We start from the raw sequence: 22,016 nt of genomic DNA, 5'->3' as shown, positions 1-22,016 counted from the left end.
GTGTCTGGCAACAGGATGTTGTTCGTGGGGGCCTTTGAGGGGAGGGGCCTCTGTGGATCATCCCACAGATACTTGATCAGTTTGGGATCTCGTGAATTTGGAGGCCAGGTCAACACCTTGTGCTGTTTTTCATTTTTTTTTTGGTTGTTCCTGAACTGCTTTTGTGTATGCACCTGTGTCAGGCTACATCCTACTGGGGATGGCTGCTGCCATCAAGGAGTGTCATTGCTATGGGGTTGGGGTGCCTGGTCTGGTATAGGTGGGTGCTACATGTCTAAGTAACATCCACACGAATGAATGCCAGGTCCAAAAGTTTCCTAGCAGAACACTGAATTGTCACAAGATGGTCAAAGTTTTCTCCTCACTTCTTCTTTCTACCCGGCCAGCCTCAAGCACATGTTAGCTGAGTTCTGCTCAAGGTTTGTTCCCGTTAAAAAGGGAGTTTTTCCATGTCCCTGTCACCTTAGTGCTTGCTCCGGGTTCTGTAATCCAACATACAACAATCTGGATTGTTGATGATGCTATAGAAATGAAAGTGAATTGAATTAAACAGGATATATACGTACATACTGGTAGAAAAAAAAACATTCTTCAGACAGATTAATGAAATAATCTAATTTGTAAACTGGAAAAGGTACAGTAATTTCTGCTCTTATGCCTTCACTTATTAAGCTTTAAAAGTTGCTAAACCAGGTTAACAATTTTAGTAATAGCATGTAGTGCATTCTTCATCATTTTTCTAATGTATCACAAGAGCTACTATCCCTTTGTGCATAAAACCAACCTCAAACCTTGCGCACACACAGACAGAACCACAGCAGAAAACAGGAGACCGGTGCCGTGACTTAACAGTTTAATGTAAATCCAAGACAAAGTGTGATTACATTTCTACACATATACAATATGCATATGTGAGCATACAAATTCTCATTAATAACTCGATTCACCTCGGAGACCGAAAAAATGATCAAAAGTAACAGTGAATAACAAGCTATAACATAGTTCACCACAACGCGAGCCCCTTCTCACCCTACAGTTAGTAAAGAGGACAATTAAAATAACTATATTCTTCTATTTGACGAAGCTGTTTGTCTGTTAAGATCCTCCTGTGAAATTTACAATGCTATCATTAGTTTTGTCGAAGCCTAATATAAATTCACTCCATTTTTCTACAACGAAAATGATTAAGAGAAGCACACAACATCATAATGGTAACACAAGCGCTTAGTAGCAAGTATTCAACTTGTTAGGAGGTTTAATTAATCCTTTTTCTTATTGTCATTATTATATTTATTTAGACATTCTATAAAGCCAGTAAAATATCCATTCTCGTAACATACTTAATAATATTAGGCTAAGGAACAGGGTATACATAGAACGCTACGTCAACAGATTGAAATAATGAGACATCACACCCCGATAAACAAAAAAAGTAAATAAGAAAAAGACAGTTAACAGAGAAGTATACTAGGAAATACTGCAGCACACGTTAGCTTTATCGACAAAGAATGAGATTTTACACCATTGAGAAACCATACAGCAATGGACACAAAAGGGGGTCAGGGCTTGATGCGCTCTTAGGTCTTTAGAAAACTGAATTTCGCACATGGTTTTGCGCTAGTAGCTATTGAGCAACTTCAGCTACACAGAGTTTACATTTTGAGCATTAGCCGAAAGGGAATTGTGACGTGATTTCGAGCTTTAGACGGATGTTTTTGAAGTGCGAACAGGGGCATCTGGCTTTGAATGTAGCTTTGGTCTACCATGTCCAGATTCCGTTTATTAACACCACAGAAATACCTCTTCCTTAGCCACGTTGTTCACTGGAAAACTCGACGGGATAGGATGGATATTTTCATGTTAGAAAATAAGTCAGAAGTCAGTTCACATCCTGGCCTTGTCTGTACAAATTGGTAATGACTGAAGACGGTTGAAAATCAGTTTTGGTTCTTATATTCATACGGCCCAATAACCCGACGCCTATCTATGCCGGCATCAAACCCTGACCACCTCACCCTGAATTCCCCCAAGGAATAGCCATCAAAAGGAGCAGATCCCCCTTAACAAAGGTTTAAAAAGAAAAAGAACACACACACTCCTATCTTAATGGGCTTTAAGAACGCTTGTGAATTTCCCGGTGACAGAAAGTTCATCAATCATCACATGATTTATCCACCTAACACGTCGTGTCCCTAGCTCCTTTGCACTTTGGGAAGCAGCTTTGCCAAAAAAAAAAAGAAAAAAAAAAGATTTAGTGTGTGGTTTGATGTTGCATTTTGTCTGTTCGCTTACTAAGCTTCAAGTCAACTTAGAGGAGTTTGTTCGGAGAAGACTAACGTAGCACTGCGTGCCGTGTTCTCAGGAATGTTTCCGGGTGTTTCCAAAGCTCTGGGGCGAGCGGTACGCGCTATAACACCGTGAAAGTTGGAAGTTTGAGTGTATTTCGTTAGGAGGATGCAAGAAGGCTTCGTGGAGGATGGAAGGATGCTGCCTTATTTAGTTTTCTCTAATTTAAGTGTCACCTTTAAAGCTTTGGAGGTATTGTTGGTTATTTGGAAGGCAGTACTTAACAATAAAAGTTGCTAGCTGGGAAGGCTACACTCACCTCAGCGAGAAAAAAAAAACATCTTAACACTCTACTTAAGCACATTTTGGTAATTGTAAGGTCACTCAATCTACATTAATGCTCACATTTCTGATTTCCCCTTTCTCTTATAAAAACACAAAACATCGGTTATGTGAAACAGAATGACAGACAAAGTGTATCGCACACGTTTTTCCACAAAGTCGGGCTTACAAGGTTCCTCTTATCTGGACGTTTCATTTGAGAAAATAGTGATTATTTGATGACGTCCCCCTCCAGGTAGGAGGACAGTGGTCGCTTTACGTTAAATTATGGGATCAGATGTAGAATTATTGCATCATGCATGGCCACAAAAACGATGTAGAAATTAAATTAATTAGTCGGTCGCAAGGTCTAAAGCCATTTTCAGATGTCGAAGGTCACGTATTACATTCATTTTGTGCAGGTGACCGTGGTTTTAAAGGTATAGTTGGTACAGTTTTGATTAATTCATTTTCACAGGTCATTCTATTCCATGGCACACTATTGTGAAACTTTTTTTTTTTTTTTTTAGTTTTTGCAAAATAATTTTTCTGACAACACTAATGACGCTACAACAAAACACTGAAAACAGTAAAAACTAAGAAAAAACAGACAAAATAACTGACTCAAAAAGAAAAAAAAAAAGCTATTTGGAGAAGGGGTTAAATAATTATTGATTTAAATCTAGATTCGGGGCAAGAGTGAGGAATAAAATATAAAAAAAATTCAAAATAAACTGCTTCTCGTGGTTGAATTTCCAGGAACTAATGGCTGCATGAAGTATATTAAATGTACACACACACGTGAATAAGTCCTCATTAGCACTTTGTAAAGCATTTAAAGATGAAACCAGAAGTTATTGCCTGTCTGCTCTAGCAACACTGTGGAGGAGTGTCTGCAACTGTGCTGCACTGTGCTGTGCTGTACACGGCCGGTCGGATAAATTCTTTGGCGAGCGAAAAAAAAAGTGTGACAACATCGTCCCCGTTCAGAGCACGGGACGGGACAGCAGTGTAGCATGGTGTATAATGCCAAATTCCCTCAAACAGTGGAATGTTTCAGTAGTTTGTCTCGTAGCAGAGAAGCCAATGGAAAAATCATCTCCCTTACGCGTGTGTGCTTAGGCCCCAATGACCTAGAGGAAATAAAGTAGATAAAATAAAAAAAAAAATAAAAAAACAGAACAGAACAGAGACGAAGGATGTAACCAGCAACATACTATGTAATCACATCTTTAAGTGCCCGGACCCGAGGCTTGCATGCTGGAGCTGATGGGGAGTGGAGAGTTTTTGAGGAAAGTACCAGGATGACAGACCACTCCGGGGCCCATCAGGGGGACAGGTTGGACTTCAAACCTGGGCGTGGCACCCTCAAAGTATGCATCTACACGGGCCCCAAGTGGATTATCATCTGCCCAACGCTCGCCGTCTTCAGCGAGCGTTGAGTGCAACACTTTACACAGGTGCACCCCCACCTTCCACGGAATACTAAACATTACTGTACATCGACCCCCCCTCCCCCCCCAACTCCCTCCCGCCGCCCCCTCCCCCCGCCCAGGATACAAAATAGAAATGAGCCTGACATATAATAAAAACACACACACGCACACACACACACACACTCTGATAAAACATCCACAAGAATTATTGCAACAATCTCTAAAAATAAACACAACATGTATTACAGCCATGTCAAAAAGAGTTCAAGATAATGTTAAAAACTTCAAATGCAAGTACTATGGCATACCATGAAGGAGGAGGAGGGGGGGGAGGGGGGGAGGCTTTCACTAAACCACCAGCAGTTCTGATGTGCCCATGTTCAAGTGGACAAAATGAACACGGGGAGGGGGGGTGGGGCGGAGTAGGAGGATTATTCGAGTTATTGGCTACGAGAAAGTGAAGTTTTAAATCAAGCAGCAAACACACAAAGCGACAGCCCTATTGGTTCTCTAAGTGTTCAGGTATCCCGTCCGTCCGTGCGTCCGGCCGGCGTGGCGATGTCTGTGGCGTGTACCTGGTTCGAAGACAAATGGACAGTGGCGACAAACCATCCACAAGGTGCCCTTCCAGGTGTATGCTGTGGCCTTTCCCTTCCGCTCTGTTCCTCTGAGACGCTAACCAAGCCTCGACGTACGGTTTTGACTTCCAATTATCTTTGCCGCCAGAAACAAACAGCAGAGGACGACGAAACAATTTCACGTGACTTTTTTTTTTTAAGTGTGCGTTCAGGCACGGCAGCGGCCTCCGCGGGCTCCCTACCAACCACCTGGGCTCAGTGTTACTATCAACCTGCTCATTGCCAACTTGCTACCATTTTAGTCCCGTTTAAGATAGAGAGAGAGTTTCACCCTGCCCTCCATGTCCTAAACTGACCCTACGCTTTCAACCAGCCTCTTAACTCACGCCTACACAGTATATCTCTCTCTCGAACAACCCTCGACACTCTCTTCGCTGTAGCCAGGCTATCTGTAGCCTCACAGAACAAACCCTCACGGCAACAATCACTTCCTGTAAGGCCCTTCCCTCGGACTAGCTTTTAACCTTAAAAAAAACAACAAAAAACCTCTACTGTGTCTCAAACATTACACTCACTCCTGAAAACTGAGCTAACGTCTTTGCTCCGCGGTCAAAATTCCCTTGTGTGATTGAAAGAAATCCCAAACTAAAGCCACGTGTCGGGCGCCACTGTGATTTACAGCTACAGCTATTCTGTACATGTTCATATTTACATTAATATCCAGAGCAAAATGTGACAAGAATTTATCTATAACTTTGGTAAGTACCCCAGGCAAGTTATCTCATGCACACACAATAAAATAGCGCAGAGAGGACAAGTCTCTGACATTAATCTTCATCATCTATGGTATGCTGTCATTAAGGACAAGAAACAGCAAGGGCTGAGCCTACACCTGGAAGAGAGCTACGTACAACTGCCCCGATTAGGTTGTCAAACCAGGGAAACATGTCTCTCTAAGTATAGCTATAGTCTCTTGTGGCTTTTCAGGATCCAAGCCAAGTAAACTGTGTCGTTATATCTGTAAGGCACTACGAGGGAAACAATGGTCGGAAACCTAAAGACTGAAGAGGGTGTTGTTTTTTCGAGGAGGTGGACTACACACGCATGGCTGACAGTAGCACACACAGACAATCACATTGTACATGCCTATGTTATTATAACCACTTTGTGCAATCACATTGAAAAAAAAGAAGGTCTATTGGTATCGGAGGGGGGAGGAGGAGGGGGGGAGAGAAAAAAGTTTTCTTCTTGAAACAAACAGGTGCAGACTGCTACATTCTAAGAACGGGGCCCAGCTAAGACACCTAGCTAAAACTGAAGTATCATCATAAAGGTGAAAGGAAAAATATCTATAAATACACAAAAAAAAAAGTCTGTTGTCTCCTGTTGGTTATATTTCCAGAAGCCTCCTCTGCTGGAGAAGGTGGAGTGGGAGGTGTAGCCTCTCGTTCCTCCCCACGCCGCGAATGATTTGGAAATACTAAGACAGTTCAAGGCCATCGATATTTTTTTTTCTTTGAAGAGCAGCAGGTTTCCGTATTTCACCTTTTTTTTTTTTTTTCCCAAAATCCCTTGGGATTCCAAGCTTCCAGTCAGTAACCCCTGTTCAACAGTCACTTCCCAAATATGAGAGTGTGAGGGGGGGGAGGGGGGTAAAAGAAAACAAACCAGAAAACCTCCACTGTCCCAAAGGGCCTGCTTCGAACTTCCCTGTTAAACGAATCACTTTTCCCATAAAGTAAAGCAGAGAATACTCAAATAAAAGCAATAACTGGCCCTTTCAAGAAAAAAAAATAATAAAAAAAAGAATCAAAAGGAAAACTGAACGGTACCCCTCTGAAAATCAACCCCCATCTTTCCCTTCTAGAGAGGCTGCGAATCTTATTTTTTCTTCTTCTCTCTGTCGTTATATCTTCAAGTTATACATGACAGTTTCATGAGGATTGCATGTTCCTCTGTCTCTGTTTATGTCTGAGGTCGAGGAGAGGAGGACGTCGACGGGGCTCGGGGCGGGGGGGCGGGGTTCGAGGGAAGCAGCAGCAGCAGCGCTGGGTCAGGCTCTCCAGTGTCAGTCAGTGTCTTCTCTAGAGGTAAGGGTACTGGTTGACCTTGGTGGGGCTCAGCGGGTATCCAGTGTAGACAGTGGAGGCGGGGGAGGCGCTGATGTAGGCCTGATGGGCGAACTGCGCCTGGTACTGGCTGTGGTGCAGGGTGGGGGAGGGCAGGACGCGGTGGCCCATGCTGACCGGAACCTGGTGGACGATGCTCGGCGGGTAGCTTCCGTGCTGGACCGCGTGGCGAGCCGAGCCCTGCGACGCCACCAGGTGGGCCACGGTGCTGGTGGAGCCCAGAGCAGCGGGGCCTGTGTAGGTGTAGAGGTGGGGCTGGCTGGGCAGGTGCGTCGCAGCCAGGTGCGGGTGAACGTTGCCTGCGTGAGAGGGGCTGTTGTGATGGAAGGAGTACGGGGCTTGAGTGGCGATGTTGGGGGTGATGTAGGCTTGCTGGCGCCGATGTGCTCCGTTCCGCTCGGCTACCATGTGCTGCTGGGCCTGGAGGAGGAGATTATGGAGATTAAGTAGTGCACGTAGGCTGGTTTGTGATGTGTTTTCATTTACCTACTTCCCAAAATGTTGAGCTATTGCTGAAGAGTTGACAATTTAGAAACATACAAACTAAGTCCCACACTGATGGATTATTCATGTCATGACCCCATACCTGGCTGAGATTGAGAGGCTGCTGCTGGAGGGGGTGTGGCCCTGAGCGCTGCTGTCGGTAGGACCCGCCTCCAGATAAGCCCCCTGTTATGTGATTATTGCCAGGCGCCAATCCGTTGGAGGATTTGAACTTGTACGCTGAATTCTGATGGTTCATTGCATCTGCAGAGGAAAGGATGAAGGTTTGACGAACCGGAACGCATCTTTAACAGCGCAGCTAATAAAAGAGCCAACGAAACGAGGCTTTCCGAAAGAACCCGCTCTTTACCTGGCATCAGGCGCTCGCACTCATTCGGCACGTCGTTGTTCTGGGTCTTGAGAGGGGGGATGATGATGGTGCGGGGGTTCCCGTTGTTGTAGTTGTCCAGGAGGGTGGTCTTTGTGTCGTAGCTGTTGTTATTGGGGGGTCTCGACTCCACGGTGTAGGGACTGTTGTTGCTGGAACAGTCAGAGTCTGGTGAATCATGGACCGTTACACAACTGATGACATTCTTTCTCTGCTTAGAAGACGAGCTGGAGAAAATAGATGGGCAAACAGGAGAAGAACAGTTACAGGAAATGCCAGGTTGGTAAAAAAAAGTGGTAAATCAGTTCCAAACAGTACAGCTGTTACCATTGCTTGTTCACTTTCTGTCCCTTCCGACTCACTTGCCTTGTTTTTCTGTGTAACATATTAGACCATTAGGGTGTTGACATGTTATTGTGGTTTTGTTTTTTTTAACAAGTGACTCTCAGAGATTAGAACTTGCTTTGGGCAGCCCAGATACCATTTTATAGCTTTTTATTATACGAATCACAGTTTTATAGTCACAAAGTTAACCCTGCTAACGGAAAAGTTAGGATGCATCATGTAAAATGGCTGTGTTACTGTATGCTATACATTATTATGAGTAAATAAAAACTTATTTCATATGTTTGTGGCCCTACCAAGCCTACAACGTCCTTCCATCAGTAGGAATTAATAGTAACATGCTAACCCCAATGATAAACAAATGTTTGATCCGGTAAGTGAGCTACACAGACGCGCGCTGGTGACCCGCCAAAAACCAGAACCGACCTATTGTTTTGCTTGTGGTCGTCTTCTTCGTCCGTGTCGCTGCTGATGGTGATGATGCTGACCGCGGGGCTGGGCGTGTCCGGGATGATGATGGTCTGTCTGGGGGCGTGGTGCTGGTGCTGGTGGTCCCGGGTGGTGCTGGAAGCCTGCTCCGCTTCGCCGGACCCCCACCCCGCGCCGCCGCAGCCCTGCGGGGGCGGGCAGTTGGAGGCCGAGCCGTTCTGCAGCACAGCGCACCGCGGGGGCGTGTTCTCTTTCACCCTCTTGGAGCGCTGCGGGGACAGCACCACTTGAGAGGACGACACCTCGTAGGCCGACATGTTCCTTAGGGGGACACAGACATGGATATGAGCGGTTGTGGACATCGATCCTCAGCTGCCTGTGTGATCATTTATATCGAGTCTAGTAGCGAGTGCGTTTAGGTACCTGGCAGACATCTGGTGCTGTTTGTTCTTTTTGGAAGAGGAGTTGTTGTTGGTTGAGGGCTGCCTCATAACATGTGCCACTCCCACATTGAGTGTCTGGTTGGATGGGAGTGTGACGTGGCCGGCCAACAAGGCTGGCTGTTGCATGATGGGATTATAATGGCTGCCATGAGGGTGAGAATTCCTGCAAAGAAATAAAATAAAATAAAAAATGCATTAAAAGCAATAAGAAATCTGCACGTGAAGTAGCAAAGCATGAAATACTCCAGAGAGATTGAACAGGTATTTCCCACAGATGCCAGCAGGTGGCAGCAGCAGCCATCTTTTTTTGAGGGAGACGCAAGGAAAAGAGGGAATAAGAGCAAAGAGGGAGGGCAGAGGAGCTGACACCAGCAGCTGTGGAGCGATAGCTCTGCAGAGGAAGTGCGACACTTTCCCAATCGTCTCTCTGAGGACAAGAGAGCTGCCACTGGACAGGAAGGGAAGGAGAGACAAGGAGGGGGAGGTGTCTTGTCGCAGATGGACAGCTCCAAATGAATCCGAGCATGCATGGCCCCGGCAGCCCTCCACACACGCACATTATATACTCGCTCCCTCCTTATCTCCCCGCAGATTGCCTTCTCCCATCTATCCATCCATTTATCAAGTAATCGCAGTGACAGGCTGTACGCTGCACGACGTCTGTACATGTACATATATATGCCATCTCCCTGAGGTAAATCTGGGCACTGGTATTCATTTGGAGGTGATTCATTGGCGATAAAGGACGAGCTGCTGGGAAGGTAACAGGTTCCTCGGTCAATCAGTCTTAAGGCAAACCATTTCTATTGCACATTTTGTCACATCGGAGCCATAAACCACTTCTGGTCTTTCAATCAGAACTGAGCCACAGATAATGTTATCGCGCGAATCAACTTGGTCTTGTTTGTGCAGCTGAATCACTGAGAAACCGAAGGCCACAATCAGTGTTTAGCCTTATCCAGATTCACGGCAACAGAAGCAGTAATTAAAAATGAAAAGGTAAGCGTTGTTGTTCACCTCCAGTTGGCGAGCGTCTGTGTGCTGCTCATGGAGTCGGGGATGACAGTGGCGTGCTGGACTGAGGTGTGGGTGAGCTGCTGCCAGGCCGGAGGCAGCAGGATCTGCTGGGTGCCGCTGGGCCAGGCCTGCTGAGGATGGAGAAGAGGGGGGAGATTTAAAGGTCAGAAAAAAAGGGAGGCAAAGGGAAAAAACAGCTGCCATGTAAGAAATGAAGTCTGCCAAAGAACTGCAAAGTTACTAAAGATTGTTTTTTTTTTATATATATATATATATATATATATTTTTTTTTGTCAGCTTTTCTGCAAAAAAACATTATAAATGCATGAACAGAGGAAGCACGTTGAACTTGAGCTGATTAGTTTGGGGGGGGGGGGGGGGTGTTGTGATAAATTACAGTTTCAAAAGTGCATAACAGCTGGTTTGAGCTCGCTCCTGGGCATGCAAAATGAACTCCGCCAACTTCAAGGAGACATCCATCGACAAAAGAGATAAGGCCAGGCCTTAATAAAGATGTACAGCGGCTCCTTCCTTTGTGTGCGTGTGTATGAGTGACTTCGTTTATGCGCGCGCGTGGCATTACGAGTGATTATGTGTTTGACTTGAGTCAAATCAACCTATGCTCTAATTAAATTCGCACGTCTATTCAAGCCGCTCTGAAAGAGGCTGCTTTGTATTTCAGATGCGGAACAGGAGGAGTATCGGGCGTAGTATGTGCCAGGTTTGTGTGCATGCACGCCTGAACACGCTCGTGTGTTACTGTGTGTGTGTAAGCCTAATAGTTTAATGCAGTTCTATTGATTAGCACTTTAATGTCAGGCCTAATGAATTGTTCCTTTAATACCGTTTGCACATCTATTTACAACGGCATCAGTATGTGCCGCAGCACACGCGCACGCTTAAATGGGGGAACAGGAAGCCAGGGTAGCCACAAAGAGGAAAATACAAAGCAGATATTCTCTGTACACTGAACGTTTATTTTTATCTTTTAAGTTTATCTTTACCTTTATTTTTTTATATTCACTACTGCTTTCTTTTTCTGTATGCAAGGTAGCTGCTCTGCTCTCTAGCTCTCTGGTTGCCGGTTGAATTGTTTTTTGTTTGGGGCAGGTTGCAGAGGCCAGTGCTGCAGGGGGCATCTGGAGGCTAGCAGGGCTGCCTTGTGTGTGCGCTGATGACTGACATCTCTAATGGAACATTCTGGAGCTGGAGATGGTCTTTACATCTAAGACCACATCCAAGGCCTTTTATCAACATGCCATTAAGGGACTCTAATACATCCATCCATCTCCTGCTCCTGCTCCTGCTCCTCCTCCTCCTCCTCCTTGCTCTATCTCCATTCCTGGCACTCTACATGCCTCTCTCACCAGGCGTCTGCGTTGTGTAAGCAGCCTGTCTGCCCTGAAATAGTAACCCAGTTAAGAGGCCGTTTTCTTTCTTCTCGGAGCCTACCATCACTATCAGCGGCCACCGCCTCCTACCTCGACCTACACTCCCTGGGTGAAAACCCTTTGTCACCTCAGGGCTTTCAAAGCCCCGGCTCTCACTCCTCAATTGTTTCCACATTTTCTGCATTCCTGCTCCAGATAAAGGTCCCGCTGGTTTGCCTGCCTCCCTGCTCGGAGCCCCCTCCGGTCTGCCCTCTCGCCGCAAACCCAGGTGCTCGGGTCTAAACTTGTACGGGCTCCGGGAGGGCAAAGAGGGCACGGGTGACAGAGTGCAGTGGGTGGATGAAGTCACAGGTGGGGGAGAACGCAACCGGGAGGCGAACGCCGACTCAGCCGAGCCTGCGAGACCTCCCACGGTAAAGGAATAAACACAGTGAAACACGCACACCACACACCCCGTTATTAGGTGTGCTGTACGCTGGCCTATATAAACCATCTGCTTATGTTAACTATTGCCTGTCTTTGTTTAACATGTGTGCAGACAGAGGTTACAGCGAACACCTGCTGAGCACGGCAGCAATGTGTCATCCCCACTCAGAGTATTCATTAATGCAAATAACATTTTCTCTGCTTAGACATAAGTTATTTTTTTTCTTATTTTTCTTATTTCTGCCAGACCTATCTTATCCATGCATGTGTTGATGTCCTCTGGTCATGCAGAGCCTCATCCAAGCTTCCCCTGACCTCCGAGGATCCTCTGAGGCCTGTAATTTGGAGCGCCTGACTTGGAAGCAGCCGTGGAGCTAATCACCATTTGGTATCTGACAGATTAACCCACCATAAAAACACAGGCATGTGCACACACATACACACAGCTCTGCCGTCTGCCTGCCTGCCTGCCTACTGCATGATTAACTGGAGATAAGGGAGCGCTTCAGACTCCCCGGATTCTCAGGGATATTTAAAGCCTTCATGGAAATTTCCATAGGGAAAGAGGTGGCGTGGCGATGGAAGTGGTCGACAGTCTGTCTGCGTGCGTGTGCAGAGAGAGTGATGCACAGTCACTCTCTGTTACTCGCAACAACTGTATATTAGCAGCTAAAGCTCTGGCCTCGCCGTGCAGGCTCCAGTGAAGGCCTTCTCTGTGTGAAAAGGCTCTTGCCTTTGAGTGCATCAGACCGTGGCAGCCTCAGCCTCCAGGAGAGTAGGGCAGCAGAGGGGGCAAGTGAGGGGGAGAGAGTACAAGTTGAGAGAGGGAGAGCGAGAGCGAGCGATAGAGAGGCAGGGAGCAATGCACAGGAAAGCTTGCCTGAATGCACTCAGGAAAAAACAGCTGCCAGCAGGGGCAGGGTCAAGAACATTGAGTGATTTCCATCCTCAATAGATACTATTCTTAGTGAAGTACTTTGAAAGAGAAAAAAAGGGAATGCAGAAAGCTTTGTTTGAACGGTTTAAAGTTCAGAAATGTCCCCGACAGGCGCTGTTATTGTTAAGTTCCAAATAACTATTAGTTCATTCTCCGTGTGCGAGTCTCTTCCTACCTGTGTAAGGAGGCCAGGTTGAATCTGCAGAGGCTGGGCACCAGGGGCTTGTGTCACTATGGGAACAGCATTCTCCATCCGCACGGAGTAACTGGTGTGTTTGGAGGGGGATGCCTGCAGCCCTGTGCACAAATAAAGTACAAGCAGAGCAGAAGGGACGTTAGCAAATATCTGCCACCTATAAACCTCAGCAGATTTCTGCCTTAAGATCAGACACTGTGTTGTAAATACAATGCGGTAAATCTGCGTTCACAGTCCCTTCTGTTGCAAACATCCTGTCAAATGATTAATTATGTCCAGTTGTCAGTGAATGACAGTTTGCATGGTGCGACTGACAAAAACAACAGCAAGCAAAAACACATGTCTATGCACAGAGATAGAACCCGCTGTCATAATACGTACATGTGCACTGTAAAGTACCAGATAAACGAGCTTCATCTTTATATCTCCAGTGCAGACGCTCTTCTTTTTCTTTGTCACGCAAATGACCAGAAATCCCATTCTGCTCATTTATGCTAACACACACTGACCGGTAACACCTCCTTACCTTGGAAACCAGGTGGGCAGACTATGAGCGCCTGCTGGAAGGGGTCAGGCCGGGCAGCGCAGAGCTGAGGAGCCCCCGGCTGCAGGGGCATGCTCCTCTGGGCCACAGCTGCCATGGAGGCAGCGGAGGGCTGGTAGAGTGCAGATTGGTAGTTTAGTATGGAGACATCGGGACTTGCAAAGGAAAGGGTGGCATTGTTGGTGGAGGAGGGAGCCAGGTTGGTGGCCTAAAGGAATGATGGGATCAAAATAAAACTCATGAGAGTGGAGGCAGTGATGGGAATGACGGGGGAAGTGGAAGTGCTCAAAGAAAAGCAGGCATAATAATAATAAAAAAAAACAACAACAAGAAAGATAAATAGTCCGGGCAAAAACAATGCAAGCATAATGATGCAGAACAACCACTACATGAAAAGATGGATAGTGAGGGAGCCGGCGATAATGGAAGAATGAGGAAATTAGGTGAAGGATTTTTAATGTTCACGCCTTAAAATATGCAGGCCGTTGTTTGATTAATTAGAGGGAGCGAAAGAATGTGAGCAGAGATGCAATCAATGCTTCGGTTCTAACAATAATCAACCATCAATGAGCGAAATGCCACCAGAGCAAATTCAGACTGATTTAGTGGCATTTAGACCTCGGCTAGAATAACGCGCTGCAGGACAGGAAATACACAGTCCAGCCACAGAGTACTGTACATGAATTTACTGGCGCTTTACGTGTCGCGGCGTACCGTAAACATTAACCACACAGCGGCATGAACGCCTCCCTTATTACCGCTTTACTTAAATTACGAGTGTTTAAGTCAAAAGGGGACGGTTTAATGTAAATGTTACGGAATAATAATGAGGCGATATAATAAGCTGCAGCAATATTTGACATTTCACGTCACAGCCTCCCTATCTGGCCTCTGAATCAATTACGCCTGACAGGAGTAATATTTCACAGCCAACAGTTATGGTATAATTATGTGAGCTTAGGTAACTGCAGCATATCTTGACCATTAATAAGACATGAGGAATACTGAGACCGCCCGGGAACATCCAAAGTACAAACAAATGCTTTTAACAGACACCATTTGCTCAGCTCGTAAGTGTAGCGTTCGCTCCGCGAGACGCCGCTGTCTAATTTTAGCCCTTTTCATTAGGTGTACACGGGGCGGAGGGAAACACAAAGACAGCGCTTTCATTTTTCATTTGCTTTCTCTTTAGCGCGTTCGATGAACACCAGGGGAGAGAACATAATCAATATGGCACTGTGGCATTCATCATAAACAAGCTCGGGAAGCGGCGAAAATACAAGCCGCGGACGCGTTCCAGGTCCTGCGAATGGATCTGGACGGATAAATCGCAAACTTAAGTCTGCCTGCATGCCCTGAGAGCCGGGCACGGAAAAGACAAGCCGAGGGAATGTTAATCCGTTTAAATCACAGCAAGATGTTTTTTTTTGTCGCATGCTACACACCGACTAGATAGAGTTTGTGATAAAGAACTCTGTTTACTAAAGAGATGGGCCAGGCCGGAGAGAGAAGGAGTTGTAACTAAGCACAATCTGGAAAAAGCTCGCAACCAGACGCTCGGTGATTCCGGCAGAAGCCAGAAATCAGCAGTTTCGATTCACAGACCGTACGGGAGAGGAGCGGTAAAGCACCAACGGGCTCAACCCAGGGAAATGAGAGGGGGGGAAGAAGGGGGGGGGGCGGCGGGGTGGGGGAGAGAAGACAGAGGAGGATAGGAGTGAGGGAAAGGAGAGGAAGCCTGGTGAAAGGGATTCTTAAGGCCTGAAAGCCCCAGAATGCAAGGCAAGCAGGAAGTGGGGCTTGTCATGTGTGTAATCAGCACTTTGTGACAATCCCGCAGGACCTCGGGCACAGACAGAAATGCAGGCAGACAGATATACATGCACCAAGGCAGAAAGGCGGGCCAGTAAGCATGGAAACGTGCAGACAAACAGGAAGAATGAACAGGAGGGGGGAAAAAAAACAGGCTGCTAAGCTGTTTAACTACTGACAGTATTTGGTTTTAAACAACAACATATAAAACTGACTTTTAATTTTTCTTTTTCTTTCTTGAATGAATTATTATTATTAACTTTAATATAGCTATATTATATAGTCTGTGCTTTTATTTTGAAGGTCACGCACACTTCTCCGACACCTGAACTTTTACTTATTATTTTTTTTAGTTTCACTTGCACACAATATCATTATCTCTGTCATAATCTTATCGGAAGCTATCATGCAAATCCAATAAACCGCAGCTAAACTCATTTACATACTTGCATCTGACGGCACAGGAGTTCAGCAGTCGGCTGCTGGCATACCGGCGAACGGGGAGGTTCATTCTTCCCTCTCACCTGGCTGTGCACAGTGTTCAGCTGGTTGTTGAAGGTCATGGTGAGGTTGGTGGAGGTGCTGGGGGCCACGTGGGTGATAAAGGGCGTCTTGCTCTGGTTGACGGTGTCGTACATGTTGACGCGCCGCTTGCAGATCTCCATGTTCTGGAAGCACGACTTGACGCTGCGAGAGGACGGAGAGGAGCGGGGAGCAGAGGGGGGGAAACGGTATTAGCGGCGGCGGCAGATGTCGCTTCGGTTGCTCAAAGTGGTAATTACGTAAACAACAACAGCGGGGCAAGCCGATCGCGTACTGTGTGCTGTGCGGGAAATCGAGGAGATGCGACATGGTGACGAAGGGGTGGTTGAGCGTTTCGATAGGGGTGATCCTCTTGTCTGCGTCGATGGTCAGCATCTTGGTCAACAAGTCGATGAACTCCCTCCTGTCGGCCTTCTCCGCCAGCATGTCGCTCCCCTCCAGATCCGACGTCATGTTCACCTGAAGGCACAAAGCAAAAAGCGGCCGAATCAGTGTCTAACAATCGCTCATATTCCTGCAGGAAAACATCTGCCCGAGCTTTTTCCCACAGAGGGGAACTATTAATACTCCCGAGGCCTCGCAAGTTAGGGTGTCAGCGTGCGTGTCACAAAGCCTAGTGATAACCTCGCACCTTAGTGGCATTATAAACATTTGCACTGGTATTCATAGCCCCACTTGAAATATCTCCTGGCGCCTTCAGCCGAGATTTTTATCTATTCCTGAGACGTGAAAACAAACAAAAAACACGAAACCCGAAAAACACCGCCATTGGCTAGTCATTTAAAAAAGCCCCTACACACAGGACCCCATTTTGCGAGTACTTCTTAAAAAGCTGACGCGGGACAACTTAACCTAAATATGTTCTGAGGCAATTCTGGGAAGCTGCCTTGGAACATCGCGTTGCTTCATCTGTAATAAACACTGCGGCTTAGGCGCTGGATAAATACCGGGGCAAAGAGGCAGATTTCTGCCTTAATACGCGGCCAGCAGGAATTGATTTGTGAGTCAGTTTCGATGTTTAGGTCTACTTTTAGGGTTGTCATGTGGGCTGAGGCATGAAAGAAGTGGGACAAGGTCACGGTATATAGCAAGTCTGGGCTGCGGCGAACAAGCAGATTGTCGGGGGGCAGAGACGGGGACAGTGGCAACAGACAGGCAGCCTTGTTTATTGTGACTGCTGTGCAGCGGTAGCAGGCCTGTTTTTCATAAAGACGCAGCGCTTATCTGTAGGCCTGCTCCAGGGGCTATCAGATGTGCTGCCAGTCAACACCGCAAATCTGATTCAATTCTCTTTCTGCATGCAGGTTATTCAGGCTCTGTAACCGTCCCTCTCTGCTTGGCATCTCCACCGGCTGCGATAAAGGAATAATCTGCAGAATGAGGTGAGAAATAATCACATCGTCCTCTGCTAGTGGAAGAGATGACTTTGGGGAAAGGTGCACAGTTGGGCGCCACAATAATCAGACTGGATGAAAAGGAGCCCGGAGAGGGGAAAGAAATTTCCCATCACCTATAAAATGAAGATATTTGAATGTTTGGAAGATATCGTCACGCTTCCTTTTCTTTCAGTTGAAATGAAAATGGCCGCTACAAAACAAAAACAAGGGGCTTCCACTGGCCTTGCGTGCCTGGCCTTTCAATGGTTGTTTACGGAACCACATCCGTGTCGTGAGGAGAACTGACATGCCACTCTGGATCGAGGGCAGGGACGGCAGATGTCGAGCAGTGGGACAGATTGGGTTGTGCCTCGGGAGATGTGGAGCCAGGCGGGCAGGAAGGGAGCCTGCCTTCTACGCAGGCTCGTGCGGATTTGGCTGCAACTTTGACACTTGATTTCCGAGCAGAAAGAGCAGCTGAATAAAGAAATAGTGTACAAGTGTAAAAGAATTATAAGGTGAAGACCATGCTGCTCTTCCTGCCACGGCTGAACTCCTATCAAGAGAGATACTGCAGGATTGCAGATCAAAGGGAATCCATTTTCGAGCAGTTCCGGCCTTCCTTCCATCTACATCAGGCCCCTAGCGGGGCCTTGCATTTGCTGTAAGTTGGTGTCTGATTTACTCAAATTAGATATACTTGTGACTAAAGCCTCCCCACATTTCCCACGACTGAAAGGAGGTTCATTATCTCTTTCTGGCACCCAGCCCCTCCGTCTTGCAGGGCCTTCAGCTATATCATCTATTATACACGCAGAGACAGATGTCCACAATGCTGACTTGTTTATACGGGATAGTGGATAGTGAGATGGGGCAAAATAGGCAGTTTTCTCCCACATTAAGCCTGTGCAGCTCCGCCGTATCTCCTCTGTGTTTTTGTAGTAAGCTGAGTCTGGCTGCAACAGACGAAGACAGGACACAGAGCTTGAAGCGTAGAAGACAGAGATGACCCAGGGGATATCATACCGGCGCAGGTTGGTTTCATTAAACTATGTGCTTTGTGTGTGTGTGTGTGTGTGTGTGTGTGTGCGCGCGCTAACTGTAAATTCAACAAAGCCAGGAAGTGATACTATCTCGCCCAAGCCGACAGCATGTTATTCCAGACAGGCCTGACAGCGGCCCTGGGCGCTACTGGACAACCGTAATTGTCTCCATCACTTAAGTAGCTACATGAGTTGCGTATCCACACGGACAGTTTCCAGAGGCGGCTGCTGTTCGGGAACCAAGACGACCATATTCCAAAAAAAAAAAAAAACACCACTCCCTTAGCTCTTATCTCTTGGCTAGTCATTATCAGGGCCGTGATCAAGGAACTCAGTGACAAGGAAGAGCTGTCAGAGAATCGAAGGGCCTTGGGAAAACCCTTGTAATTTTTCATCGTCGGTGCCACATCTCCCAGAACAGAACCAGCATTTGGCCAAGTGAGGGCGAGCAAAACAACGCTCACTATCACTCACTGTCACGCATGTCCTTTCAAAATGTCATAGGTACATGGGAACTTTCCCCAGCGTGGAGAGACGAATCCATTCCCAGTCGGAGAGGAAAGTGCTATATCACGTACGCTGCCTTCCTATATATAAGTCACACAATACAAGTCATGCATAATCACTCCCCGGGGTTACGTAAGATCTCCTAAATAAACAGGTGACAGGCAGTGCTGCAGGGAGACCAGGGCTAACCAGCTGAGTCATGCAGACTCAACATGGTTTGGGTCCCACCGAGCTGGGCTGCATTAGTACGTCAGCGAAAGAGAAAGAGCGGGGTGTGAGAGAGACTACAGCGTTTTGTACCCATGCCCTTTACATGCCTAAATGTACCACAGATGTGGAGAGTGAAGACATACCCACAGCGTCTTAAATAAGAAAGCAAACTGTACATATCAAACCTGTTAACCAGCCACACCACATGTTCAGCTCAAATGTCTGTCTGTGAGTTATTAGGTAGCGGTTAAGCAACATGAAGAGCAGGGGCAGAGTTGAGGACGGGTTTTTTTTGGGTGAACAGCTGCTTTCATTTCGCTCTGTAAAATTCTATATAGCGGCGGAGGCACACTGCAGCTGGGGTTCAGACCTGGGCAGGATGCATTTTTTAAAGGACTTCAAATATTTGATAGATAATTCTCTGGATGTGGTGGATCAAACTGGCCCGGGACCCGTGCAGCCCCCATCAAAGAGGCAGAAAATGCATGACAGGTGGACGCGATTGAAGCGAAAAGACGTCCACTGCGTGATTTGTGGCAGGGGAAGAATAGTGCTCTGCGATACAGAAAAGCGGCATACCTGCGCCATATCATCCAAGCAGTTGAAGATGTACTTGCGAGCCTCCTTGGACTTGATCCCCGTTTCACCCTCGTGGTCCTCTGGAGTCTGCGGGAGACAAGAAGCAGATGTTCCTCTCAAATCCCATCACACTTCCCCTCTGGAAACGCACTATTTACATTTGGCTCATTACAGCCTCTTGTTGTTGATGTGCAGCAGGACTCGGCTTACCCTGTGAGAAACCCCGGGGTAGCACACAAATACTCATCTAACAGCCAAGAAAAATGGGGGGAGGCTGCATATGGAGGCACACACTATATCACAAACTCTGGGGCAATATACAGAGTATGCTCTCTGCAAAGCACAAACAACTTAACTTCACGAAACTGCACAGTATAATCGCCACAAAGCATGCAGATTTACACTAAACATATCTGTGTTGACCGGACTGTAGAAACCACCTGACTAAACACACAACATTTTTAATTACAGTCAGCAAAGCAGTGCAGCTGGTGTTACATGGAAACACATGGTGAGGTCAAATTAAAGCTGAGCAGTCACTCTTCAAAGTGGAAAAAGAGTGCTCAGGACGCCTTGACGTTTGATTTTCCACATACCAAAGACAGCAGGAAATCATGAAGACGAACACCAGCAGCGTCAAGTTTAAGTTATTAATCCATCTTTGTGTCTTCCCTGTAATATTCCTGTCAGTTCTTATTGTTAGTAAATCCAAAACACACTTATTTAAGCAGACAATAACATGTTTTAAAAGGCCTTGTAAGCCCATAGGCCACAAAGTATACTGAGAAATTCTTAAACTTGAGCAGAAACCTGAAAAGTTGCACAAGTTTTACCCATAGACTGTAAATAAAGATGTGAAGCCAAACCAAGTAGAGCTCCCCCTAGTGGCTGGTTGCAGTATACGTCATAAGCTCCACCCCCTCCATGTTAGTGGATGGGATCAAACTAAAACACTGAAGTACACGTCAGATAATTATTTTTCAAGGATGGTTTCTGTCTTTTTTAGGTAGTTAATATAATGTGGATGCAAGTCTTATTTTAGCTAGTTATTTGATGCTTTAGAAACAGGATGTGACATCGTGATGACTACCAGCTGACACGCCACCCACTCTGTGAAGCGGTCCCGTAGGACAGTGAGAGTTGAATAAAAATGAATAAATAAATAAGTACAGTGTATAATCCAACATCTCTTTGTACCTGGTGGAGGTAGAGCAGAGCGTAGTATGAATTAAACAAAAACGTGAGTGAGTCTAGCGGACGTGTGGGCGGGTCATCGATAACATGTCTGCACTCTCGTACCGTACTGCACAGACTCTGGCTCCAAACTAGCAAGACGGCTCCGCCCTTATCCCCGGAATCCTAGCACGATGATGTGGTGTCCATATTTATATACAGTCTATGCTTTTACCATGACCAGCTGTGCAAGCATGCACACCATGCACTCTGTGTTACTGCATGTCTTAATTAAAAAGGCCAATCATCATCATCAGTCGGCGTCAAAAGATGTGGCATGTTGCTGGGTTAATCAGAAACAAATGCACTCGAGCTCTTTGAAAAAGAAAATCAATCCTAGACTCAGACGGAGCAGACACAGGAGGGATCAGTACTTGGAGCTCAATATAGTCAAGAACAAACAGTTCAAATTAAGTTCATCAAAACCAGAAAAAGAAAACACTGCAAACCCCTGCAGGGATTTATTTGTGTAACTGTGCAAGGTGTAAAATTATACAGAGAAATGAGGAAGAGTTTAACTTGATGGACACTGCAGGTTCAGGGTCTTGTCCAGCACCACATGATTGAAAGGTTAAAAAAAAAAAAAAAAAGAGAGAGAGAAGCTGCGGAGCTCCTTATTGAGTGGCCTACATAGAGCGACTGTGGAAGAGGGGTTAGAGCAGACACCCCCTGAGTTGTCAGGCTGGGTTTCATTTGCCAAATCCTCTCGCACAGATCCATTTTGCTCTCATTACCCTCTCACTTTGTTTATAGTCGGCAACAGGGACGTCAATGCCTCACACAGCGCAAACCAGAGTTAAACTACAGCTTTTACTGGCAACACTTTTGCTTGTGAAATATCACCTGCCCCTGGAAGGGTATACTTTAGTCCAGCTGTAGGTTTTGTGTGCGTGTGTGGGATGTGTCCTTATCATTCCAGGTGTACCTTTAGTCTCCAGAGAGGATAGGTGGAGTCTGGATCTCTGTTGAAGAACCTGGTGGTCTTTGTCCCTGCACTCAACAGATACTCTGCAGGCAGACCCTGTGTCTGTGAGATGTACCGGATCTGCAAGATAGAAGCGGGGAAAAAAAGGCATTTCAGATTGTCACATGCATGACTGAGCCGTATTTATCCATCGAGGCAAATGATCAAAAAAAAAAAAAAAAAAGGCTAAGACTTTGGGATGGATGCTGGTAGTTTTTATCTGGGGTGACATTAACAACTCCAGACTTATATGGCGGAAATATGCGTAGCAGCCAAACATGACCTCAGCTTAAGAGTCTAAGACTGATCTGAGGCCTGTAAAAGAGATATGCTAAGTTTTTTTTTTGGGGGAAATATCAAACATGCTTGTTCAGAGATGGAGCACAACTTGCTCAAGGTT

The 22,016-nt window shown here is 46.3% G+C and overlaps 1 protein-coding gene across 4 annotated transcripts in view; it reads right to left on the bottom strand.

Moving 5' to 3' along the window:
* Positions 1-4,167: 4,167 nt before the first annotated feature.
* Positions 4,168-22,016, bottom strand: part of hipk2 (homeodomain interacting protein kinase 2) — a 65,670-nt gene continuing 47,821 nt past the window's right edge. Inside the window, exons 4-16 of one of the 4 annotated variants that reach the window (XM_084554842.1) lie at positions 21,578-21,697; positions 19,420-19,506; positions 15,979-16,163; positions 15,608-15,848; positions 13,332-13,557; positions 12,785-12,906; positions 9,856-9,986; positions 8,819-9,001; positions 8,393-8,716; positions 7,949-7,996; positions 7,604-7,848; positions 7,337-7,497; positions 4,168-7,170 (exon numbers count right to left, since the gene is read on the bottom strand). In XM_084554842.1, the coding sequence (XP_084410968.1) occupies positions 6,706-7,170; positions 7,337-7,497; positions 7,604-7,848; positions 7,949-7,996; positions 8,393-8,716; positions 8,819-9,001; positions 9,856-9,986; positions 12,785-12,906; positions 13,332-13,557; positions 15,608-15,848; positions 15,979-16,163; positions 19,420-19,506; positions 21,578-21,697 (2,538 nt within the window). In that variant the 3' untranslated portion in view covers positions 4,168-6,705. The remainder of the gene's footprint in view (positions 7,171-7,336; positions 7,498-7,603; positions 7,849-7,948; positions 7,997-8,392; positions 8,717-8,818; positions 9,002-9,855; positions 9,987-12,784; positions 12,907-13,331; positions 13,558-15,607; positions 15,849-15,978; positions 16,164-19,419; positions 19,507-21,577; positions 21,698-22,016) is intronic. The other 3 variants (XM_084554844.1, XM_084554843.1, XM_084554845.1) reach the window with 3 other exon arrangements.

The sequence above is a fragment of the Chelon labrosus genome, assembly GCF_963514085.1.
Source record: "Chelon labrosus genome assembly, chromosome: 11".
In the NCBI taxonomy this organism is placed as follows: domain Eukaryota; kingdom Metazoa; phylum Chordata; class Actinopteri; order Mugiliformes; family Mugilidae; genus Chelon; species Chelon labrosus.
The sequence above is the reverse complement of the archived record's forward strand: the minus strand, read 5'-3'. Positions and strand labels throughout refer to the sequence as shown.